This window comes from Nerophis ophidion, linkage group LG22 (genome assembly GCF_033978795.1).
Source record: "Nerophis ophidion isolate RoL-2023_Sa linkage group LG22, RoL_Noph_v1.0, whole genome shotgun sequence".
Classification (NCBI taxonomy): Eukaryota; Metazoa; Chordata; class Actinopteri; order Syngnathiformes; family Syngnathidae; genus Nerophis; species Nerophis ophidion.
The window spans coordinates 6162669-6187547 of record NC_084632.1 but is presented as its reverse complement, the minus strand read 5'-3'; the positions used below and the strand labels follow the sequence as shown (position 1 = coordinate 6187547).

The 24879-nt window shown below is 40.2% G+C and overlaps 3 protein-coding genes across 6 annotated transcripts; all 3 read left to right on the top strand.

The window, feature by feature from the left end:
- The first annotated feature begins 3910 nt into the window (after positions 1 to 3910).
- LOC133540487 (aerolysin-like protein) lies at positions 3911 to 7371 on the top strand. Of its 2 annotated transcripts, none has more exons than XM_061883125.1 (4): positions 3911 to 4051; positions 4284 to 4386; positions 4504 to 4996; positions 6595 to 7371. In XM_061883125.1, exons 3-4 carry the CDS (start codon positions 4514 to 4516, stop codon positions 7063 to 7065), a joined length of 954 nt encoding a protein of 317 aa, XP_061739109.1. In that variant the 5' UTR covers positions 3911 to 4051; positions 4284 to 4386; positions 4504 to 4513; the 3' UTR covers positions 7066 to 7371. The 2 variants fall into 2 exon arrangements, with proteins under 2 accessions (XP_061739109.1, XP_061739108.1); XM_061883124.1 differs by having other exon boundaries at positions 3912 to 4051; positions 4284 to 4398.
- A 3002-nt stretch (positions 7372 to 10373) lies between these two features.
- LOC133540481 (aerolysin-like protein) lies at positions 10374 to 13875 on the top strand. Of its 2 annotated transcripts, none has more exons than XM_061883112.1 (4): positions 10374 to 10527; positions 10760 to 10862; positions 10980 to 11472; positions 13099 to 13875. In XM_061883112.1, exons 3-4 carry the CDS (start codon positions 10990 to 10992, stop codon positions 13567 to 13569), a joined length of 954 nt encoding a protein of 317 aa, XP_061739096.1. In that variant the 5' UTR covers positions 10374 to 10527; positions 10760 to 10862; positions 10980 to 10989; the 3' UTR covers positions 13570 to 13875. The 2 variants fall into 2 exon arrangements, with proteins under 2 accessions (XP_061739096.1, XP_061739095.1); XM_061883111.1 differs by having other exon boundaries at positions 10760 to 10874.
- A 3440-nt stretch (positions 13876 to 17315) lies between these two features.
- On the top strand, positions 17316 to 20800 carry LOC133540480 (aerolysin-like protein). Of its 2 annotated transcripts, none has more exons than XM_061883110.1 (4): positions 17316 to 17469; positions 17702 to 17804; positions 17922 to 18414; positions 20024 to 20800. In XM_061883110.1, the coding sequence occupies exons 3-4, from the start codon at positions 17932 to 17934 to the stop codon at positions 20492 to 20494; spliced, it is 954 nt and encodes a 317-aa protein (XP_061739094.1). In that variant the 5' UTR covers positions 17316 to 17469; positions 17702 to 17804; positions 17922 to 17931; the 3' UTR covers positions 20495 to 20800. The 2 variants fall into 2 exon arrangements, with proteins under 2 accessions (XP_061739094.1, XP_061739093.1); XM_061883109.1 differs by having other exon boundaries at positions 17702 to 17816.
- The last annotated feature ends 4079 nt before the right edge of the window (positions 20801 to 24879 follow it).

The window sequence follows — 24879 nt, the reverse complement described above, 5'->3', positions numbered from 1 at the left end:
AATTCCATTTGATTGTTTTAGAGCAGGGGTGCCCATTACGTCGATCGCGAGCTACCAGTCGACCGCGGGGGGTGTGTCAGTCGATCTCCAGCCAGGCTTTTAAAAAAAATAGACCTAAAAATGACTGATCATCAATCTTCACCAAGACGTCACTTAAATGACATTCACGGTACCGGAGGGTCTTGTGAGATGACGCTGGCTGCTGCAAGATCATTATTATGAAAATATGACCGAGAGGAAGGCGAGAAACACTTTTTATTTCAACAGACTCTCGCGCCGTCCCTTCCGTCAAAACTCTAAAGGCCAACTGCACATTTCCTATCTTCACAATAAAAGCCCTGCTTCATGCTGCCTGCGCTAACTAAATACAGTCTCGGAAAACTGGCGTGCACAAGCGATCCCTCAGAAAGTTGGCGTGCACATCACTTGTGCACGCCAGCTTTCCGAGACTCTTATTTTGTTAGCGCAGGCAGCATGAAGCAGGGCTTTTATTGTGAAGATGGAAATGTGCAGTCAGCCTTTAGAGTTTTGACGGAAGGGACGGCGCGAAAGTCTGTTGAAATAAAAAGTTTTTCTCGCCTTCCTCTCTGTCATTTTTTCATAATAATGAACTGGCAGCAGCCAGCGTCATCTCACAAGACCCTCGGGTGCCGTGAATGTCAATCAAGCAAGCTACAGAATTTGCCGCCAATGTTTTTCTTGTAAAGTGTATGGAAGCTGGATGAATTAGATGCCAAAAACCAACCACTTTCATGTGGTATTGTACAGAAAGGACAACTTTTTTTCTCCTCCATTTGAAAATGTGGGCGTTATCATCATTACTGTCTGATTCCAATCAATGCGAGTCATCAGAATCAGGTAATACACCAATTTATATTCTTGTCTTCGTGAAAGAAAGACATCTATATGTGTTACACATGCTTGTATTATCATAAAAACACATTTAACTTGTTTACAAAAATGTCTCTTTCATAAATAAATAAATATAAATGATATATATAAATGAGGTAGATCCCCTCGAGTTGGTCAATTGAAAAGTAGCTCGCCTGCAGAAAAAGTGTGGGCACCCCTGTTTTAGAGTATGGACCTCACCGAGTAGAGAGTAACAACCTAGCCTATGTACTTAAACAGTATGTTATCTCTTGTATTTACATTGTTCCGGACCTATGAACCGTAGCCTCACCCAATGGTTCTGATCCTTAACCAGAGAGAAAAGTGTATATCTAGCCATCTATCGGTTTTATGTAGCAGGTACTTTAGCTAGTATAGTAGAAGTTCTCAATATTGGGCTAAATCAGAAGCCTAGATTACGACTCGGAGAGAGTAGGACAGACACGATTAAATGCTTTAAATGTGGTATACAGTTAATCACCGGCCTGGACCGTCCCATAGGCGGAGTCAAGCATTTGCAGGTAAGTCGCAGGAGGTGTGTCAGCTTGTAGATGCTTTACCATAACAGCAGAGACTCTCAAAGATTTTACGGGACTGCTGCAGATCCGAAACAGATGGATCTTTCAGGAGGAGATCTACCCCCGAACGCCATGCATCATAGTCCGATTCATGTTGGGGTCTTGGTGATCTCCCAGGAAACGCCCTGAGTCGGTGTGATGAGAGATGCATTGAAGTTTCATCGTTCTTCACTACGTGTTCCACAATACAGCGTTGGATTTCGGGTGGGTTCACATTAGGATGAGGTGTGTGCTGAGGTTGTGCGTCAAAGCGGGGATTTGGCTGTGCAGCTGGACTTTGGATCGGGGTGCTGGCTCCGAGATACAAGAGCCTCGGCTCTCGCACCACCAGACTCACCAACAGCTTTTCCCACGAGGTTGTTAGGCTGCATTTACGTATATCAGGACCACATCATCTGCAAAAAGCAGAGACCTAATCCTGCGGTCACCAAACCGGAACCCCCCAACGCCTTGACTGCGCCTAGAAATTCTGTCCATAAAAGTTATGAACAGAATGGGTGACAAAGGACAGCCTTGGCGGATTATTTCATATCTTCATTCAAATAAAAATATATTTTTATCTTTTTTAAATACAGTCAATAAATAATGCGAACATTAATCATAACATGGAAATCTAAGAACGTGTTGTGAATGAGGATACTTGTGGACTGGGAATTATTATTTTTTTTTTTTTTTACATGCGTTCTGAATACGCACTGTTGATTGATTGATTGAAACTTTTATTAGTAGATTGCACAGTTCAGTACATATTCCGTAAAATTGACCACTAAATGGTAACACCCGAATAAGTTTTTCAACTTCTTTAAGTCGGGATCCACGTTAATCATCCATCCATCATCTTCCGCTTATCCGAGGTCGGGTCGCGGGGGCAGCAGCCTAAGCAGGGAAGCCCAGACTTCCCTATCTCCAGCCACTTCGTCTAGCTCTTCCCGGGGGATCCCGAGACGTTCCCAGGCCAGCCGGGAGACATTGTCTTCCCAACGTGTCCTGGGTCTTCCCCGTGGCCTCCTACCGGTTGGACGTGCCCTAAACACATCCCTAGGGAGGCGTTCGGGTGGCATCCTGACCAGATGCCCGAACCACTTCATCTGGCTCCTCTCGATGTGGAGGAGCAGCGGCTTTACGTTGAGTTTCTCCCGGATGGCAGAGCTTCTCACCCTATCTCTAAGGGAGAGACCCAAACTCATTTCAGCCGCCTGTACCCGTGATCTTATCCTTTCGGTCATGACCCAAAGCTCATGACCATAGGTGAGGATGGGAACGTAGATCGACCGGTAAATTGAGAGCTTTGCCTTCCGGCTCAGCTCCTTCTTCACCACAACGGATCGATACAACGTCCGCATTACTGAAGACGCCGCACCGATCCGCCTGTCGATCTCACGATCCACTCTTCCCCCACTCGTGAACAAGACTCCTAGGTACTTGAACTCCTCCACTTGGGGCAGGGTCTCCTCCCCAACCCGGAGATGGCACTCCACCCTTTTCCGGGCGAGAACCATGGACTCAGACTTGGAGGTGCTGATTCTCATTCCGGTCGCTTCACACTCGGCTGCAAACCGATCTAGTGAGAGCTGAAGATCCCGGCCAGATGAAGCCATCAGGACTACATCATCTGCAAAAAGCAGAGACCTAATCCCGTGGCCACCAAACCGGAACCCCTCAACGCCTTGGCTGCGCCTAGAAATTCTGTCCATAAAAGTTATGAACAGAATCGGTGACAAAGGACAGCCTTGGCGGAGTCCAACCCTCACTGGAAATGTGTCCGACTTACTGCCAGCAATGCGGACCAAGCTCTGGCACTGATCATACAGGGAGCGGACTGCCACAATAAGACATTCCGTTAATCAATTCATGGTAAAAACGTAATGAGTGATTCATCGAGCTGGATTTGAACCAGGGATTTCAGCATAAGCAATTACAGCCCTCCACTCTACTTACTGAGCTACCGGAGCGATTAGCCGCTACTGCTTTTTAATGTAACCAGATGGTTGTGTGGGTGGGACAATGCTGGGTGCTGAGGCAGAAGAAGCAAAGCAGCTTGTTAAGACTTTAGCTTAGAAAAAAAAAAACCTGTACCGAAACGGTTCAATACAAATACACGTACCGTTACATACTCATCTCATTGGGTTGAGTTTTTCCTTGCCCTGATGTTGGATCTGAGCCGAGGATATCGTTGTGGTTTGTGCAGCCTTTTGAGACACTTGTGATTCAGGGCTATATAAGTAAACATTGATTAATTGATTGATAGTTCATGTAAACTGTAAAACTATTCAACATTATCCTTATGAAATGCTAGTGAGTCGTGTGTCTTTAGACAATTGTAGGCTTTTGACTCTAAACATAAACAGTGCATAACAGTGGCGTTAATTTTTCCTTGGCTAAGCATTTCCTTGGTTCAGAAGTCACACCCAGATGTGTCTTCCAGTTCCTTAAAAGTTTCCCCATCTATAGAATCTGTGATTTCGCAATTCCAACCTCATTGCCTATAAAAGCCAGAGGTTCCAAGGACTCTCATCAGTAGTCTGACTACAGAGTCCCTGCACTTCTTATCGGTCCGATACCATCTGTCCACTCTTCGACTTGTGAGTATGCACATCTGGTCTTAAATGATGCCACAAATCTATCCTGGCTTGGTTTTGTATTTGTGCATCAAGTCCTCCAAATTCACAAAGAGTGTATAAAAATTCTTACTCCAGATGTCAGATGATTACACTCGTCTCATTTATTTCTTAGTAAATCCTGACTTGCTTTGTTCATCCTCAACAACAGGATGTGAGTTCTAATGCATGTTAACCCTCTTCTTTCTATAAAAAGGGGAGTCCTTTACCTTGCAAGCCACATCGAGAGAAGAACCTCCACATTACAGAACCTCGGTTGTCACTGCTTTCTTGGTTTGTGTTTCTGAGGTATCAGGAAGGTGAGTTGAAAGGTGAGTAGAGACCTACAGCCCAGCCTTTGAACATCTGATATGGAAAAGTCATCTTACACACTCTTCTGCAGGTCTTTAGGAAGTCCAGTAACATTTCTGTTTCAGGTCATTGAACATGGCAACTACACTTCATCTCATTGGTGGAAATGGAGGCACTCGATTTGAGTTTGATGGCATAGAAAATGGTGCCACCCTCAAGAAGATTGGAGTGGCAGTGGCTGGCTGGCAGATCAAAGCCGTGCGGGCTGAACTGACCGACGGGCGTGTGAAGACCTTTGGGAACGCAGAAACTTTCAGTGAGTTCACGTTCAATCTAGGCGAGCGCATCACCAAGCTGTCCCTGTGGGGGAACGGCGCCGGGACTCGTCTGGGTGGCATCAGGTTCTGGACGACTGCTGGCCGCGAGTTCTTTGCACACATGACCGACTGGCCCCTGAAGACCGAATACTCTATCGACGTGGGGTCTGGAGTCTGCCTGGGGCTGGTGGGTAACTATGGCTCAGACATCGACTGCTTGGGGTTCCTCTTCATCAGCGCCATCAAGTCGTCTGTGCTAACCGACATGACCTATCCCAGCCTGGCCTTGTACACACCCAAGGTGAGTGGTACTATGACTGGAACACCTGAGTCAGAGTGTGGCAAGATAAAGGCAATATTTCTTAATTACTTTTTCCTTCTTAACGCCTAAAATCTGAATTTTAGTTGTCACAAGGTTCTTATTAACTGAAAAAAAGAAGAATTTGTTGTGATCCAAAGCTTTTCAGCCCACCAATTGTTTCATAAAAGACAACTTGATGAGTCTTGTCCCCCATAAACATTGTTGTTTGATATTGGGTTGACTGTAATGTCTTTGTTTGATTACAATAGGTCAATGAAATAGTGTCATATTTCAAATTTGACGTTTCACTGTCTAAAGCAGGGGTCACCAACGCCCGCGCCCGTAAGGACCAGATGAGTCGCCCGCTGGCCTGTTCTAAAAATAGCTCAAAAAGCAGCACTTACCAGTGAGCTGCCTCAATTTTTTTAAATTGTATTTATTTACTAGCAAGCTGGTCTCGCTTTGCTTGACATTTTTAATTCTAAGAGAGACAAAACTCAAATAGAATTTGAAAATCCAAGAAACATTTTTAAAGACTTGGTCTTGCATTTATTGTTTTACTTTCCTTCTTATAACTTTCAGAGAAAAAATACAACCTTAAAAATGATTTTAGGATTTTTAAACACATTTACATTTTTACCTTTTAAATTCCTACCTCTTCTTTCCTGACAATTTTAAATCAATGTTAAAGTTTTTTTTTAATTGTAAAGAATAATAAATACATATAAATTCAATTATTCATTTTAGCTTCTGTTTTTTCGACGAAGAATATTTGTAGAATATTTCTTCAAACAAAATTATTCTGGCAAACCTATAAAATCAAATGTAAATCTTATTTCAAAGTCTTTTGAATTTCTTTTAACATTTTTTTTGTGGAAAATCTAGAAGAAATAATGATTTGTCTTTGTTAGAAATATAGCTTGGTCCAATTTGTTATATATTTTAACAAAGTGCAGATTGGATTTTAATCTATTTAAAACATGTCATCAAAATTCTAAAATTAATCTTAATCAGGAAAAATGACTAATGATGTTCCGTAAATTCTGTTTTTAATTTTTTTCAAAAAGATTCGAATTAGTCAGTTTTTCTCTTTTTATTTTTTCGATTGAATTTTGAATTTTAAAGAGTCGAAATTGTATTTTCATTTTTTTTGTTTTTTCGCCTCTTTTAAACCGTTCAAATACGTGTTTTTTTTCATCATTTATTCTCTACAAAAAACCTTCCGTAAAAGGAGAAAAAATGTACTACGGAATGACAGACAGAAATGCCCATTTTTTTTCATATATATATAGATTTATTTATCAAAGGTAAATTGAGCGAATTGGCTATTTCTGGCAATTTATTTAAGTGTGTATCAAACTGGTAGCCCTTGGCATTAATCAGTACCCAAGAAGTATCTCTTGCTTTCAAAAAGGTTGGTGACCCTTGGTCTAAAGTAATAAAGAATATATACATGTATGTTTTTTAATCTAATTTGCTTCATCACTTTAAATATATGTTGATATTTTCTGTCCTGGATATTAAGTACTATTGTAACAACACGCATCTATTTGTGTTTTTCCATGTCTGTGTGTGGGCGGGCTGGTTGTTTCCTCCAGGTCAACAAGGAATACATCAAATCGGTGTCTTACCACAACGACACTAGTGCGGTTCAGGAGCAGAAATGTTCGTACAGCAGATCTGTGACCAAGTCTAACACCTGGAGCACCACCACGAAGATTGAGTCCACCGTCAGCATGACCGTTTCAGCAGGGATCCCAGATCTGGTGGAGGTGTCTGGTGGGTTTAGCATGACCGTGGGAGCTGAGCAGTCCTCCGCAATGACCCACACGGAGACCATAACAGAATCAGATGAGATCAACGTGAAGGTCCCGGCAGGAAAGACCGTGAGCGTGGAGTTGTCAGTGGGACGAGCAGTCATCGACCTGGAGTACAGGGCCAAAGTGAAAATCACATGCCTGAACGGCAGCCAGCTGGTCTTCAATTCCACTGGCAACTACACTGGTGTGGCTTACACTGCGGTGCATGTAAAAACCACCGAGTCTGATAAAGTTATGAGTGCCAAGTAAGATGCATCGACATCTTACTGAGCGCGGTTTTAGAATTCATTGCGTAACTTTGATTTGATCGCTAATGCAGAGCCGTGTGATCTTGCTAAATGACAGTAAATCATCATCATAAACCTGCTGGTGTGAATTAGTCCTGATCTAGTCCTGGTCACATTGTTGAATGTTTCAGTTTAGTAAATGATCATTAACATTTTTTGATACATCCTTTTGTGGAATGATTTGCATCGTATTATAATGTATCGGCCCTATGTCCCGTGATCTTGCTCAATGTATGACCGTCACAGATAAATAAATCCTCATCAAGAACCTGCTTGTGTTTCCATGTCCATCCAAATTACAAAAAAATGTGTCTTCTTCGCTGATTCCATCATACCGGGCTCCTTTTGTCAAATGATTTGCACCATTATTTTTGACTCTGGAAAGTAGCAAGCTTTTGCAGACATAAGAACCGAACACACTTAGTGCAACGGAGATCAAATATTGTTTTGGGAAGTTCTTCCTAACATAATAGTGTGAGAGTCCAGTCCAAAGTGGATCTAACATAATAGTGTGAAAGTCCAGTCCATTGTGGATCTAACATAATAGAGTGAGAGTCCAGTCCATAGTGGATATAACATAATAGTGTGAGAGTCCAGTCCTTAGTGGATCCAACATAATAGAGTGAGAGTCCAGTCCATAGTGGATCTATTATAATAGAGTGAGAATCCAGTCCATAGTGGATCTAACATAATAAAGTGAGAATCCAGTCCATAGTGGATCTAACATAATAGTGTGAGAGTCCAGTCCATAGTGGATTAAACATAATAGAGTGAGAGTCCAGTCCATAGTGGATCTAACATAATAGTGTGAAAGTCCAGTCCATTGTGGATCTAACATAATAGAGTGAGAGTCCAGTCCATAGTGGATATAACATAATAGTGTGAGAGTCCAGTCCATAGTGGATCCAACATAATAGAGTGAGAGTCCAGTCCATAGTGGATCTATTATAATAGAGTGAGAATCCAGTCCATAGTGGATCTAACATAATAAAGTGAGAATCCAGTCCATAGTGGATCTAACATAATAGTGTGAGAGTCCAGTCCATAGTGGATTAAACATAATAGAGTGAGAGTCCAGTCCATAGTGGATCTAACATAATAGTGTGAGAGTCCAGTCCATAGTGGATCTAACATAATAGTGTGAGAGTCCGGTCCATAGTGGATTAAACATAATAGAGTGAGAGTCCAGTCCATAGTGGATCTAACATAATAGTGTGAGAGTCCAGTCCATAGTGGATCTAACATAATAGAGTGAGAGTACAGTCCATGGTGGATCGAACATAATAGAGTGAGAATCCAGTCCATAGTGGATCTAACATAATAGAGTGAGAATCCAGTCCATAGTGGATCTAACATAATAAAGTGAGAATCCAGTCCATAGTGGATCTAACATAATAGTGTGAGAGTCCAGTCCATAGTGGATTAAACATAATAGAGTGAGAGTCCAGTCCATAGTGGATCCAACATAATAGTGTGAGAGTCCAGTCCATAGTGGATCTAACATAATAGAGTTAGAGTACAGTCCATGGTGGATCTAACATAATAGTGTGTGAGTCCAGTCCATAGTGGATCTAATATAATAGAGTGAGAGTCCAGTCCATAGTGGATCTAATATAATAGAGTGAGAGTCCAGTCCATAGTGGATCTAACATAATAGAGTGAGAGTCCAGTCCATAGTGGATCTAACATAATAAAGTGAGAGTCCAGTCCATAGTGGATCTAACATAATAGTGTGAGAGTCCAGTCCATAGTGGATCTAACATAATGGAGTGAGAGTCCAGTCCATAGTGGATCTAACATAATAAAGTGAGAATCCAGTCCATAGTGGATTAAACATAGTAGAGTGAGAGTCCAGTCCATAGTGGATCCAACATAATAAAGTGAGAGTCCAGTCCAAAGTGGATCTAACATAATAGTGTGAGAGTCCAGTCCATAGTGGATCTAACATAATAATGTGAGAGTCCAGTCCATAGTGGATCTAACATAACAGAGTGAGAGTCCAGTCCATAGTGGATCTAACATAATAGTGTGAGTCCAGTCCATAGTGGATCTAACATAATAGTGTGAGAGTCCAGTCCATAGTGGATCTAACATAATAGTGTGAGAGTCCAGTCCATAGTGGATCTAACATAATAGTGTGAGAGTCCAGTCCATAGTGGATCTAACATAATAGTGTGAGAGTCCAGTCCATAGTGGATCTAACATAATAGTGTGAGAGTCCAGTCCATAGTGGATCTAACATAATAGTGTGAGAGTCCAGTCCATTGTGGATCTAACATAATAGAGTGAGAGTCCAGTCCATAGTGGATCTACTATAATGGTGTGAGAATCTAGTCCATAGTGGATTTAACATAATGGGTTTCTCAATTTCATCCCATTGGGTTGAGTTTTTCATTGCCCTTATGTGGGATCTGAGCAGATGATGTCGGTGTGGCTTGTGCAGCCCTTTGAGACGTTTGTGATTTAGGGCTATATAAGTGAACATTGATTGATTGATTGATTGATTGATTGATAGTTCATGTAAACTGTTAAACTATTCAACATCATCATTATGAAATGCTGGCAATCATATGTGTCATGTGTCTGTAGACAATTGTAGGTTTTTGACTACAAACATAAACAGTACATAACAGTGGCATTACATTTTTTTCAAGTGGCATTAAAAACTGGCTCTCAAAAACATTAAATTCGATTTGCTGATACCTGTAGAAGTTGAGGACTAAAAAAAAAGAGACAAAGAAATATGCTTGAAAATGTCAGCGATGTTTCCTTTAGTGATGAAGATGACGTGCAGAAAACCGACCATAAGTGGGACACGTATGCATTTATAGAAGACATTGGCCATGCAAAACCTTAGTTTTTTACTCTGTTAACCAAAATCTGAACTGATCTTCTCATCTAAGAGGTGGGACACACAAAAAGGGGAACAAAGCACACACAGTTCCTGTAAGAACAAACTCACAGTGCCACATTAATGTCAATATTCTGGGGGTAAAATATACACACACACACACCCATTGATACCCTGTACTTATTATGTTATTAGATATGCATGCGTTTTTCAAATGTGAAGATGATATAATATAGATTTTTAGATGTCTTTTTTCGCTCCCTGTCTTTTTTTTGGCCAGGGCTCGATTAAAACATGGGCTATTTTCTCGAGAAATCTGCATTAGATAACAAAGGTGAACTCCACAGAGGGTCAACAGCATTTCCTTGGCTAAGCATTTCCTTGGTTCAGAAGTCACACCCAGATGTGTCTTCCAGTTCCTTAAAATGTTCCCCATCTATAGAATCTGTGATTTCGCAATTCCAACCTCATTGCCTATAAAAGCCAGAGGTTCCAAGGACTCTCATCAGTAGTCTGACTACAGAGTCCCTGCACTTCTTATCGGTCCGATACCATCTGTCCAGTCTTCGACTTGTGGGTATGCACATCTGGTCTTAAATGATGCCACAAATCTATCCTGGCTTGGTTTTGTATTTGTGCATCAAGTCCTCCAAATTCACAAAGAGTGTATAAAAATTCTTACTCCAGATGTCAGATGATTACACTCGTCTCATTTATTTCTTAGTAAATCCTGACTTGCTTTGTTCATCCTCAACAACAGGATGTGAGTTCTAATGCATGTTAACCCTCTTCTTTCTATAAAAAGGGGAGTCCTTTACCTTGCAAGCCACATCGAGAGAAGAACCTCCACATTACAGAACCTCGGTTGTCACTGCTTTCTTGGTTTGTGTTTCTGAGGTATCAGGAAGGTGAGTTGAAAGGTGAGTAGAGACCTACAGCCCAGCCTTTGAACATCTGATATGGAAAAGTCATCTTACACACTCTTCTGCAGGTCTTTAGGAAGTCCAGTAACATTTCTGTTTCAGGTCATTGAACATGGCAACTACACTTCATCTCATTGGTGGAAATAGAGGCACTCGATTTGAGTTTGATGGCATAGAAAATGGTGCCACCCTCAAGAAGATTGGAGTGGCAGTGGCTGGCTGGCAGATCAAAGCCGTGCGGGCTGAACTGACCGACGGGCGTGTGAAGACCTTTGGGAACGCAGAAACTTTCAGTGAGTTCACGTTCAATCTAGGCGAGCGCATCACCAAGCTGTCCCTGTGGGGGAACGGCGCCGGGACTCGTCTGGGTGGCATCAGGTTCTGGACGACTGCTGGCCGCGAGTTCTTTGCACACATGACCGACTGGCCCCTGAAGACCGAATACTCTATCGACGTGGGGTCTGGAGTCTGCCTGGGGCTGGTGGGTAACTACGGATCAGACATCGACTGCTTGGGGTTCCTCTTCATCAGCGCCATCAAGTCGTCTGTGCTAACCGACATGACCTATCCCAGCCTGGCCTTGTACACACCCAAGGTGAGTGGTACTATGACTGGAACACCTGAGTCAGAGTGTGGCAAGATAAAGGCAATATTTCTTAATTACTTTTTCCTTCTTAACGCCTAAAATCTGAATTTTAGTTGTCACAAGGTTCTTATTAACTGAAAAAAAGAAGAATTTGTTGTGATCCAAAGCTTTTCAGCCCACCAATTTTTTCATAAAAGACAACTTGATGAGTCTTGTCCCCCATAAACATTGTTGTTTGATATTGGGTTGACTGTAATGTCTTTGTTTGATTACAATAGGTCAATGAAATAGTGTCATATTTCAAATTTGACGTTTCACTGTCTAAAGCAGGGGTCACCAACGTGGTGCCCGCGGGCACCAGGTCGCCCGTAAGGACCAGATGAGTCGCCCGCCGGCCTGTTCTAAAAATAGCTCAAATAGCAGCACTTACCAGTGAGCTGCCTCTATTTATTTAAATTGTATTTATTTAATAGCAAGCTGGTCTCGCTTTGCTTGACATTTTTAATTCTAAGAGAGACAAAACTCAAATAGAATTTGAAAATCCAAGAAACATTTTTAAAGACTTGGTCTTGCATTTATTGTTTTACTTTCCTTCTTATAACTTTCAGAGAAAAAATACAACCTTAAAAATGATTTTAGGATTTTTAAACACATTTACATTTTTACCTTTTAAATTCCTACCTCTTCTTTCCTGACAATTTTAAATCAATGTTAAAGTTTTTTTTTTTATTGTAAAGAATAATAAATACATTTAAATTCAATTATTCATTTTAGCTTCTGTTTTTTCGACGAAGAATATTTGTGGAATATTTCTTCAAACAAAATTATTCTGGCAAACCTATAAAATCTGTAGAATCAAATGTAAATCTTATTTCAAAGTCTTTTGAATTTCTTTTAACATTTTTGTTCTGGAAAATCTAGAAGAAATAATGATTTGTCTTTGTTAGAAATATAGCTTGGTCCAATTTGTTATATATTCTAACAAAGTGCAGATTGGATTTTAACCTATTTAAAACATGTCATCAACATTCTAAAATTAATCTTAATCAGGAAAAATGACTAATGATGTTCCGTAAATTCTGTTTTTAATTTTTTTCAAAAAGATTCGAATTAGTCAGTTTTTCTCTTTTTATTTTTTCGATTGAATTTTGAATTTTAAAGAGTCGAAATTGTATTTTCATTTTTTTCGTTTTTTCGCCTCTTTTAAACCGTTCAAATACGTGTTTTTTTTCATCATTTATTCTCTACAAAAAAACCTTCCGTAAAAGGAGAAAAAATTTACTACGGAATGACAGACAGAAATACCCATTTTTTTTCATATATATATAGATTTATTTACTAAAGGTAAATTGAGCGAATTGGCTATTTCTGGCAATTTATTTAAGTGTGTATCAAACTGGTAGCCCTTGGCATTAATCAGTACCCAAGAAGTATCTCCTGGTTTCAAAAAGGTTGGTGACCCCTGGTCTAAAGTAATAAAAAATATATACATGTATGTTTTTTAATCTAATTTGCTTCATCACTTTAAATATATGTTGATATTTTCTGTCCTGGATATTAAGTACTATTGTAACAACACGCATCTATTTGTGTTTTTCCATGTCTGTGTGTGGGCGGGCTGGTTGTTTCCTCCAGGTCAACAAGGAATACATCAAATCGGTGTCTTACCACAACGACACTAGTGCGGTTCAGGAGCAGAAATGTTCGTACAGCAGATCTGTGACCAAGTCTAACACCTGGAGCACCACCACGAAGATTGAGTCCACCGTCAGCATGACCGTTTCAGCAGGGATCCCAGATCTGGTGGAGGTGTCTAGTGGGTTTAGTCTGACCGTGGGAGCTGAGCAGTCCTCCGCAATGACCCACACGGAGACCATAACAGAATCAGATGAGATCACTGTGAAGGTCCCGGCAGGAAAGACCGTGAGCGTGGAGTTGTCAGTGGGACGAGCAGTCATCGACCTGGAGTACAGGGCCAAAGTGAAAATCACATGCCTGAACGGCAGCCAGCTGGTCTTCAATTCCACTGGCAACTACACTGGTGTGGCTTACACTGCGGTGCATGTAAAAACCACCGAGTCTGATAAAGTTATGAGTGCCAAGTAAGACGCATCGACATCTTACTGGGCGCGGTTTTAGAATTCATTGCGTAACTTTGATTTGATCGCTAATGCAGAGCCGTGTGATCTTGCTAAATGACAGTAAATCATCATCATAAACCTGCTGGTGTGAATTAGTCCTGATCTAGTCCTGGTCACATTGTTGAATGTTTCAGTTTAGTAAATGATCATTAACATTTTTTGATACATCCTTTTGTGGAATGATTTGCATCGTATTATAATGTATCGGCCCTATGTCCCGTGATCTTGCTCAATGTATGACCGTCACAGATAAATAAATCCTCATCAAGAACCTGCTTGTGTTTCCATGTCCATCCAAATTACAAAAAAATGTGTCTTCTTCGCTGATTCCATCATACCGGGCTCCTTTTGTCAAATGATTTGCACCATTATTTTTGACTCTGGAAAGTAGCAAGCTTTTGCAGACATAAGAACCGAACACACTTAGTGCAACGGAGATCAAATATTGTTTTGGGAAGTTCTTCCTAACATAATAGTGTGAGAGTCCAGTCCAAAGTGGATCTAACATAATAGTGTGAAAGTCCAGTCCATAGTGGATCCAACATAATAGAGTGAGAGTCCAGTCCATAGTGGATCTATTATAATAGAGTGAGAGTCCAGTCCATAGTGGATCTATTATAATAGAGTGAGAGTCCAGTCCATAGTGGATCTAACATAATAAAGTGAGAATCCAGTCCAAAGTGGATCTAACATAATAGTGTGAGAGTCCAGTCCATAGTGGATCTAACATAATAGTGTGAGAGTCCAGTCCATAGTGGATCTAACATAATAGTGTGAGAGTCCAGTCCATAGTGGATCTAACATAATAGTGTGAAAGTCCAGTCCATAGTGGATCCAACATAATAGAGTGAGAGTCCAGTCCATAGTGGATCTATTATAATAGAGTGAGAGTCCAGTCCATAGTGGATTAAACATAGTAGAGTGAGAGTCCAGTCCATAGTGGATCCAACATAATAAAGTGAGAGTCCAGTCCAAAGTGGATCTAACATAATAGTGTGAGAGTCCAGTCCATAGTGGATCTAACATAATAATGTGAGAGTCCAGTCCATAGTGGATCTAACATAATAGAGTGAGAGTCCAGTCCATAGTGGATCTAACATAATAGTGTGAGAGTCCAGTCCATAGTGGATCTAACATAATAGTGTGAGAGTCCAGTCCATAGTGGATCTAACATAATAGTGTGAGAGTCCAGTCCATAGTGGATCTAACATAATAGTGTGAGAGTCCAGTCCATAGTGGATCTAACATAATAGTGTGAGAGTCCAGTCCATAGTGGATCTAACATAATAGTGTGAGAGTCCAGTCCATAGTGGATCTAACATAATAGTGTGAAAGTCCAGTCCATAGTGGATCCAACATAATAGAGTGAGAGTCCAGTCCATAGTGGATCTATTATAATAGAGTGAGAGTCCAGTCCATAGTGGATCTAACATAATAAAGTGAGAATCCAGTCCATAGTGGATCTAACATAATAGTGGGAGAGTCCAGTCCATAGTGGATCTAACATAATAGTGTGAGAGTCCAGTCCATAGTGGATCTAACATAATAGTGTGAAAGTCCAGTCCATAGTGGATCCAACATAATAGAGTGAGAGTCCAGTCCATAGTGGATCTATTATAATAGAGTGAGAGTCCAGTCCATAGTGGATCTAACATAATAAAGTGAGAATCCAGTCCATAGTGGATCTAACATAATAGTGTGAGAGTCTAGTCCATAGTGGATTAAACATAATAGAGTGAGAGTCCAGTCCATAGTGGATCTAACATAATAGTGTGAGAGTCCAGTCCATAGTGGATCTAACATAATAGAGTGAGAGTCCAGTCCAAAGTGGATCTAACATAATAGTGTGAAAGTCCAGTCCATTGTGGATCTAACATAATAGAGTGAGAGTCCAGTCCATAGTGGATCTATTATAATAGAGTGAGAATCCAGTCCATAGTGGATCTAACATAATAAAGTGAGAATCCAGTCCATAGTGGATCTAACATAATAGTGTGAGAGTCCAGTCCATAGTGGATCTAACATAATAGTGTGAGAGTCCAGTCCATAGTGGATCTAACATAATAGAGTGAGAGTCCAGTCCATAGTGGATCTAACATAATAGTGAGAGAGTCTAGTCCATAGTGGATCTAACATAATAGAGTGAGAGTCCAGTCCATAGTGGATCTAACATAATAAAGTGAGAGTCCAGTCCATAGTGGATCTAACATAATAGTGTGAGAGTCCAGTCCATAGTGGATCTAACATAATGGAGTGAGAGTCCAGTCCATAGTGGATCTAACATAATAAAGTGAGAATCCAGTCCATAGTGGATTAAACATAGTAGAGTGAGAGTCCAGTCCATAGTGGATCCAACATAATAAAGTGAGAGTCCAGTCCAAAGTGGATCTAACATAATAGTGTGAGAGTCCAGTCCATAGTGGATCTAACATAATAATGTGAGAGTCCAGTCCATAGTGGATCTAACATAATAGAGTGAGAGTCCAGTCCATAGTGGATCTAACATAATAGTGTGAGTCCAGTCCATAGTGGATCTAACATAATAGTGTGAGAGTCCAGTCCATAGTGGATCTAACATAATAGTGTGAGAGTCCAGTCCATAGTGGATCTAACATAATAGTGTGAGAGTCCAGTCCATAGTGGATCTAACATAATAGTGTGAGAGTCCAGTCCATAGTGGATCTAACATAATAGTGTGAGAGTCCAGTCCATAGTGGATCCAACATAATAGTGTGAGAGTCCAGTCCATAGTGGATCTACTATAATAGTGTGAGAATCTAGTCCATAGTGGATTTAACATAATGGGTTTCTCAATTTCATCCCATTGGGTTGAGTTTTTCATTGCCCTTATGTGGGATCTGAGCAGATGATGTCGGTGTGGCTTGTGCAGCCCTTTGAGACGTTTGTGATTTAGGGCTATATAAGTGAACATTGATTGATTGATTGATTGATAGTTCATGTAAACTGTTAAACTATTCAACATCATCATTATGAAATGCTGGCAATCATATGTGTCATGTGTCTGTAGACAATTGTAGGTTTTTGACTACAAACATAAACAGTACATAACAGTGGCATTACATTTTTTTCAAGTGGCATTAAAAACTGGCTCTCAAAAACATTAAATTCGATTTGCTGATACCTGTAGAAGTTGAGGACTAAAAAAAAAGAGACAAAGAAATATGCTTGAAAATGTCAGCGATGTTTCCTTTAGTGATGAAGATGACGTGCAGAAAACCGACCATAAGTGGGACACGTATGCATTTATAGAAGACATTGGCCATGCAAAACCTTAGTTTTTTACTCTGTTAACCAAAATCTGAACTGATCTTCTCATCTAAGAGGTGGGACACACAAAAAGGGGAACAAAGCACACACAGTTCCTGTAAGAACAAACTCACAGTGCCACATTAATGTCAATATTCTGGGGGTAAAATATACACACACACACACACCCATTGATACCCTGTACTTATTATGTTATTAGATATGCATGCGTTTTTCAAATGTGAAGATGATATAATATAGATTTTTAGATGTCTTTTTTCGCTCCCTGTCTTTTTTTTGGCCAGGGCTCGATTAAAACATGGGCTATTTTCTCGAGAAATCTGCATTAGATAACAAAGGTGAACTCCACAGAGGGTCAACAGCATTTCCTTGGCTAAGCATTTCCTTGGTTAAGAAGTCACACCCAGATGTGTCTTCCAGTTCCTTAAAAGTTTCCCCATCTATAGAATCTGTGATTTCGCAATTCCAACCTCATTGCCTATAAAAGCCAGAGGTTCCAAGGACTCTCATCAGTAGTCTGACTACAGAGTCCCTGCACTTCTTATCGGTCCGATACCATCTGTCCAGTCTTCGACTTGTGAGTATGCACATCTGGTCTTAAATGATGCCACAAATCTATCCTGGCTTGGTTTTGTATTTGTGCATCAAGTCCTCCAAATTCACAAAGAGTGTATAAAAATTCTTACTCCAGATGTCAGATGATTACACTCGTCTCATTTATTTCTTAGTAAATCCTGACTTGCTTTGTTCATCCTCAACAACAGGATGTGAGTTCTAATGCATGTTAACCCTCTTCTTTCTATAAAAAGGGGAGTCCTTTACCTTGCAAGCCACATCGAGAGAAGAACCTCCACATTACAGAACCTCGGTTGTCACTGCTTTCTTGGTTTGTGTTTCTGAGGTATCAGGAAGGTGAGTTGAAAGGTGAGTAGAGACCTACAGCCCAGCCTTTGAACATCTGATATGGAAAAGTCATCTTACACACTCTTCTGCAGGTCTTTAGGAAGTCCAGTAACATTTCTGTTTCAGGTCATTGAACATGGCAACTACACTTCATCTCATTGGTGGAAATGGAGGCACTCGATTTGAGTTTGATGGCATAGAAAATGGTGCCACCCTCAAGAAGATTGGAGTGGCAGTGGCTGGCTGGCAGATCAAAGCCGTGCGGGCTGAACTGACCGACGGGCGTGTGAAGACCTTTGGGAACGCAGAAACTTTCAGTGAGTTCACGTTCAATCTAGGCGAGCGCATCACCAAGCTGTCCCTGTGGGGGAACGGCGCCGGGACTCGTCTGGGTGGCATCAGGTTCTGGACGACTGCTGGCCGCGAGTTCTTTGCACACATGACCGACTGGCCCCTGAAGACCGAATACTCTATCGACGTGGGGTCTGGAGTCTGCCTGGGGCTGGTGGGTAACTATGGCTCAGACATCGACTGCTTGGGGTTCCTCTTCATCAGCGCCATCAAGTCGTCTGTGCTAACCGACATGACCTATCCCAGCCTGGCCTTGTACACACCCAAGGTGAGTGGTACTATGACTGGAACACCTGAGTCAGAGTGTGGCAAGATAAAGGCAATATTTCTTAATTACTTTTTCCTTCTTAACGCCTAAAATCTGAATTTTAGTTGTCACAAGGTTCTTATTAACTGAAAAAAAGAAGAATTTGTTGTGATCCAAAGCTTTTCAGCCCACCAATTGTTTCATAAAAGACAACTTGATGAGTCTTGTCCCCCATAAACATTGTTGTTTGATATTGGGTTGACTGTAATGTCTTTGTTTGATTACAATAGGTCAATGAAATAGTGTCATATTTCAAATTTGACGTTTCACTGTCTAAAGCAGGGGTCACCAACGCCCGCGCCCGTAAGGACCAGATGAGTCGCCCGCTGGCCTGTTCTAAAAATAGCTCAAATAGCAGCACTTACCAGTGAGCTGCCTCAATTTTTTTAAATTGTATTTATTTACTAGCAAGCTGGTCTCGCTTTGCTTGACATTTTTAATTCTAAGAGAGACAAAACTCAAATAGAATTTGAAAATCCAAGAAACATTTTTAAAGACTTGGTCTTGCATTTATTGTTTTACTTTCCTTCTTATAACTTTCAGAGAAAAAATACAACCTTAAAAATGATTTTAGTAGTTTTAAAACGCATTTACATTTTTACCTTTCAAATTCCTACCTCTTCTTTCCTGACAATTTTAAATCAATGTTAAAGTTTTTTATTTTTTTTATTTTAGAGAATAATAAATACATTTAAATTCAATTATTCATTTCAGCTTGTTTTTTCGACGAAGAATATTTGTGGAATATTTCTTCAAAGAAAATTATTCTGGCAAACCTATAAAATCTGTAGAATCAAATGTAAATCTTATTTCAAAGTCTTTTGAATTTCTTTTAACATTTTTGTTCTGGAAAATCTAGAAGAAATAATGATTTGTCTTTGTTAGAAATATAGCTTGGTCCAATTTGTTATATATTTTAACAAAATGCAGATTGGATTTTAACCTATTTAAAACATGTCATCAACATTCTAAAATTAATCTTAATCAGGAAAAATGACTAATGATGTTCCGTAAATTCTGTTTTTAATTTTTTTCAAAAAGATTCGAATTAGTCAGTTTTTCTCTTTTTATTTTTTCGATTGAATTTTGAATTTTAAAGAGTCGAAATTGTATTTTCATTTTTTTCGTTTTTTCGCCTCTTTTAAACCGTTCAAATACGTGTTTTTTTTCATCATTTATTCTCTACAAAAAAACCTTCCGTAAAAGGAGAAAAAATGTACTACGGAATGACAGACAGAAATGCCCATTTTTTTTCATATATATAGATTTATTTATTAAGGTAAATTGAGCGAATTGGCTATTTCTGGCAATTTATTTAAGTGTGTATCAAACTGGTAGCCCTTGGCATTAATCAGTACCCAAGAAGTATCTCTTGCTTTCAAAAAGGTTGGTGACCCCTGGTCTAAAGTAATAAAAAATATATACATGTATGTTTTTTAATCTAATTTGCTTCATCACTTTAAATATATGTTGATATTTTCTGTCCTGGATATTAAGTACTATTGTAACAACACGCATCTATTTGTGTTTTTCTATGTCTGTGTGTGGGCGGGCTGGTTGTTTCCTCCAGGTCAACAAGGAATACATCAAATCGGTGTCTTACCACAACGACACTAGTGCGGTTCAGGAGCAGAAATGTTCGTACAGCAGATCTGTGACCAAGTCTAACACCTGGAGCACCACCACGAAGATTGAGTCCACCGTCAGCATGACCGTTTCAGCTGGGATCCCAGATCTGGTGGAGGTGTCTGGTGGGTTTAGTCTGACCGTGGGAGCTGAGCAGTCCTCCGCAATGACCCACACGGAGACCATAACAGAATCAGATGAGATCAACGTGAAGGTCCCGGCAGGAAAGACCGTGAGCGTGGAGTTGTCAGTGGGACGAGCAGTCATCGACCTGGAGTACAGGGCCAAAGTGAAAATCACATGCCTGAACGGCAGCCAGCTGGTCTTCAATTCCACTGGCAACTACACTGGTGTGGCTTACACTGCGGTGCATGTAAAAACCACCGAGTCTGATAAAGTTATGAGTGCCAAGTAAGACGCATCGACATCTTACTGAGCGCGGTTTTAAAATTCATTGCGTAACGTTGATTTGATCGCTAATGCAGAGCCGTGTGATCTTGCTAAATGACAGTAAATCATCATCATAAACCTGCTGGTGTGAATTAGTCCTGATCTAGTCCTGGTCACATTGTTGAATGTTTCAGTTTAGTAAATGATCATTAACATTTTTTGATACATCCTTTTGTCGAATGATTTGCATCGTATTATAATGTATCGGCCCTATGTCCCGTGATCTTGCTCAATGTATGACCGTCACAGATAAATAAATCCTCATCAAGAACCTGCTTGTGTTTCCATGTCCATCCAAATTACAAAAAAATGTGTCTTCTTCGCTGATTCCATCATACCGGGCTCCTTTTGTCAAATGATTTGCACCATGATTTTTGACTCTGGAAAGTAGCAAGCTTTTGCGGACATAAGAACCGAACACACTTAGTGCAACGGAGATCAAATATTGTTTTGGGAAGTTCTTCCTAACATAATAGTGTGAGAGTCCAGTCCAAAGTGGATCTAACATAATAGTGTGAAAGTCCAGTCCATAGTGGATCCAACATAATAGAGTGAGAGTCCAGTCCATAGTGGATCTAACATAATAGTGTGAGAGTCCAGTCCATAGTGGATCCAACATAATAGAGTGAGAGTCCAGTCCATAGTGGATCTAACATAATAGTGTGAAAGTCCAGTCCATTGTGGATCTAACATAATAGTGTGAGAGTCCAGTCCATAGTGGATCTAACATAATAAAGTGAGAATCCAGTCCATAGTGGATCTAACATAATAGTGTGAGAGTCCAGTCCATAGTGGATCTAACATAATAAAGTGAGAATCCAGTCCATAGTGGATCTAACATAATAGTGTGAGAGTCCAGTCCATAGTGGATTAAACATAATAGAGTGAGAGTCCAGTCCATAGTGGATCTAACATAATAGTGTGAGAGTCCAGTCCATAGTGGATCTAACATAATAGTGTGAGAGTCCAGTCCATAGTGGATTAAACATAATAGAGTGAGAGTCCAGTCCATAGTGGATCTAACATAATAGTGTGAGAGTCTAGTCCACAGTGGATCTAACATAATAGTGTGAGAGTCCAGTCCATAGTGGATCTAACATAATAGTGTGAGAGTCCAGTCCATAGTGGATCTAACATAATGGAGTGAGAGTCCAGTCCATAGTGGATCTAACATAATGGAGTGAGAGTCCAGTCCATAGTGGATCTAACATAATAAAGTGAGAATCCAGTCCATAGTGGATCTAACATAATGGAGTGAGAGTCCAGTCCATAGTGGATCTAACATAATGGAGTGAGAGTCCAGTCCATAGTGAATCTAACATAATAGAGTGAGAGTCCAGTCCATAGTGGATCTAACATAATAGTGTGAGAGTCCAGTCCATAGTGGATCTAACATAATGGAGTGAGAGTCCAGTCCATAGTGGATCTAACATAATAAAGTGAGAATCCAGTCCATAGTGGATTAAACATAGTAGAGTGAGAGTCCAGTCCATAGTGGATCCAACATAATAAAGTGAGAGTCCAGTCCAAAGTGGATCTAACATAATAGTGTGAGAGTCCAGTCCATAGTGGATCTAACATAATAATGTGAGAGTCCAGTCCATAGTGGATCTAACATAATAGAGTGAGAGTCCAGTCCATAGTGGATCCAACATAATAGTGTGAGAGTCCAGTCCATAGTGGATCTAACATAATAGAGTGAGAGTCCAGTCCATAGTGGATCTAACATAATAGAGTGAGAGTCCAGTCCATAGTGGATCTAACATAATAGAGTGAGAGTCCAGTCCATAGTGGATCTAACATAATAGTGTGAGAGTCCAGTCCATAGTGGATCTAACATAATAGAGTGAGAGTCCAGTCCATGGTGGATCTAACATAATAGTGTGTGAGTCCAGTCCATAGTGGATCTAATATAATAGAGTGAGAGTCCAGTCCATAGTGGATCTAACATAATAGAGTGAGAGTCCAGTCCATAGTGGATCTAACATAATAGTGTGAGAGTCCAGTCCATAGTGAATCTAACATAATAAAGTGAGAGTCCAGTCCATAGTGGATCTAACATAATAGTGTGAGAGTCTAGTCCATAGTGGATCTAACATAATAGTGTGAGAGTCCAGTCCATAGTGAATCTAACATAATAGAGTGAGAGTCCAGTCCATAGTGGATCTAACATAATAGTGTGAGAGTCCAGTCCATAGTGGATTTAACATAATAGTGTGAGAGTCTAGTCCATAGTGGATCTAACATAATAGTGTGAGAGTCCAATCCATAGTGGATCTAACATAATAGAGTGAGAGTCCAGTCCATAGTGGATCTAACATAATAGAGTGAGAGTCCAGTCCATAGTGGATCTAACATAATAGTGTGAGAGCCTAGTCCATAGTGGATCTAACATAATAGTGTGAGAGTCCAATCCATAGTGAATCTAACATAATAGAGTGAGAGTCCAGTCCATAGTGGATCTAACATAATAAAGTGAGAGTCCAGTCCATAGTGGATCTAACATAATAGTGTGAGAGTCCAGTCCATAGTGGATCTAACATAATGGAGTGAGAGTCCAGTCCATAGTGGATCTAACATAATAAAGTGAGAATCCAGTCCATAGTGGATTAAACATAGTAGAGTGAGAGTCCAGTCCATAGTGGATCCAACATAATAAAGTGAGAGTCCAGTCCAAAGTGGATCTAACATAATAGTGTGAGAGTCCAGTCCATAGTGGATCTAACATAATAATGTGAGAGTCCAGTCCATAGTGGATCTAACATAATAGAGTGAGAGTCCAGTCCATAGTGGATCCAACATAATAGTGTGAGTCCAGTCCATAGTGGATCTAACATAATAGTGTGAGAGTCCAGTCCATAGTGGATCTAACATAATAGTGTGAGAGTCCAGTCCATAGTGGATCTAACATAATAGTGTGAGAGTCTAGTCCATAGTGGATCTAACATAATAGTGTGAGAGTCCAATCCATAGTGGATCTAACATAATAGAGTGAGAGTCCAGTCCATAGTGGATCTAACATAATAGTGTGAGAGTCCAGTCCATAGTGGATCTAACATAATGGAGTGAGAGTCCAGTCCATAGTGGATCTAACATAATACAGTGAGAATCCAGTCCATAGTGGATTAAACATAGTAGAGTGAGAGTCCAGTCCATAGTGGATCCAACATAATAAAGTGAGAGTCCAGTCCAAAGTGGATCTAACATAATAGTGTGAGAGTCCAGTCCATAGTGGATCTAACATAATAATGTGAGAGTCCAGTCCATAGTGGATCTAACATAATAGAGTGAGAGTCCAGTCCATAGTGGATCTAACATAATAGTGTGAGAGTCCAGTCCATTGTGGATCTAACATAATAGAGTGAGAGTCCAGTCCATAGTGGATCTACTATAATAGTGTGAGAATCTAGTCCATAGTGGATTTAACATAATGGGTTTCTCAATTTCATCCCATTGGGTTGAGTTTTTCATTGCCCTTATGTGGGATCTGAGCAGATGATGTCGGTGTGGCTTGTGCAGCCCTTTGAGACGTTTGTGATTTAGGGCTATATAAGTGAACATTGATTGATTGATTGATTGATTGATTGATAGTTCATGTAAACTGTTAAACTATTCAACATCATCATTATGAAATGCTGGCAATCATATGTGTCGTGTGTCTGTAGACAATTGTAGGTTTTTGACTACAAACATAAACAGTACATAACAGTGGCATTACATTTTTTTCAAGTGGCATTAAAAATTGGCTCTCAAAAACATTAAATTCGATTTGCTGATACCTGTAGAAGTTGAGGACTAAAAAAAAAGAGACAAAGAAATATGCTTGAAAATGTCAGCGATGTTTCCTTTAGTGATGAAGATGACGTGCAGAAAACCGACCATAAGTGGGACACGTATGCATTTATAGAAGACATTGGCCATGCAAAACCTTAGTTTTTTACTCTGTTAACCAAAATCTGAACTGATCTTCTCATCTAAGAGGTGGGACACACAAAAAGGGGAACAAAGCACACACAGTTCCTGTAAGAACAAACTCACAGTGCCACATTAATGTCAATATTCTGGGGGTAAAATATACACACACACACACACCCATTGATACCCTGTACTTATTATGTTATTAGATATGCATGCGTTTTTCAAATGTGAAGATGATATAATATAGATTTTTAGATGTCTTTTTTCGCTCCCTGTCTTTTTTTTGGCCAGGGCTCGATTAAAACATGGGCTATTTTCTCGAGAAATCTGCATTAGATAACAAAGGTGAACTCCACAGAGGGTCAACAGCATTTCCTTGGCTAAGCATTTCCTTGGTTCAGAAGTCACACCCAGATGTGTCTTCCAGTTCCT

Coding starts and splice junctions, on each gene's coding strand:
- LOC133540481 (XM_061883112.1), top strand. CDS start 10,990: ATGGCAACTACACTTCATCTCATTGGTGGAAATAGAGGCACTCGATTT. Junction 11,473..13,098: donor TGGCCTTGTACACACCCAAG/GTGAGTGGTACT, acceptor TGTTTCCTCCAG/GTCAACAAGGAATACATCAA.
- LOC133540480 (XM_061883110.1), top strand. CDS start 17,932: ATGGCAACTACACTTCATCTCATTGGTGGAAATGGAGGCACTCGATTT. Junction 18,415..20,023: donor TGGCCTTGTACACACCCAAG/GTGAGTGGTACT, acceptor TGTTTCCTCCAG/GTCAACAAGGAATACATCAA.
- LOC133540487 (XM_061883125.1), top strand. CDS start 4,514: ATGGCAACTACACTTCATCTCATTGGTGGAAATGGAGGCACTCGATTT. Junction 4,997..6,594: donor TGGCCTTGTACACACCCAAG/GTGAGTGGTACT, acceptor TGTTTCCTCCAG/GTCAACAAGGAATACATCAA.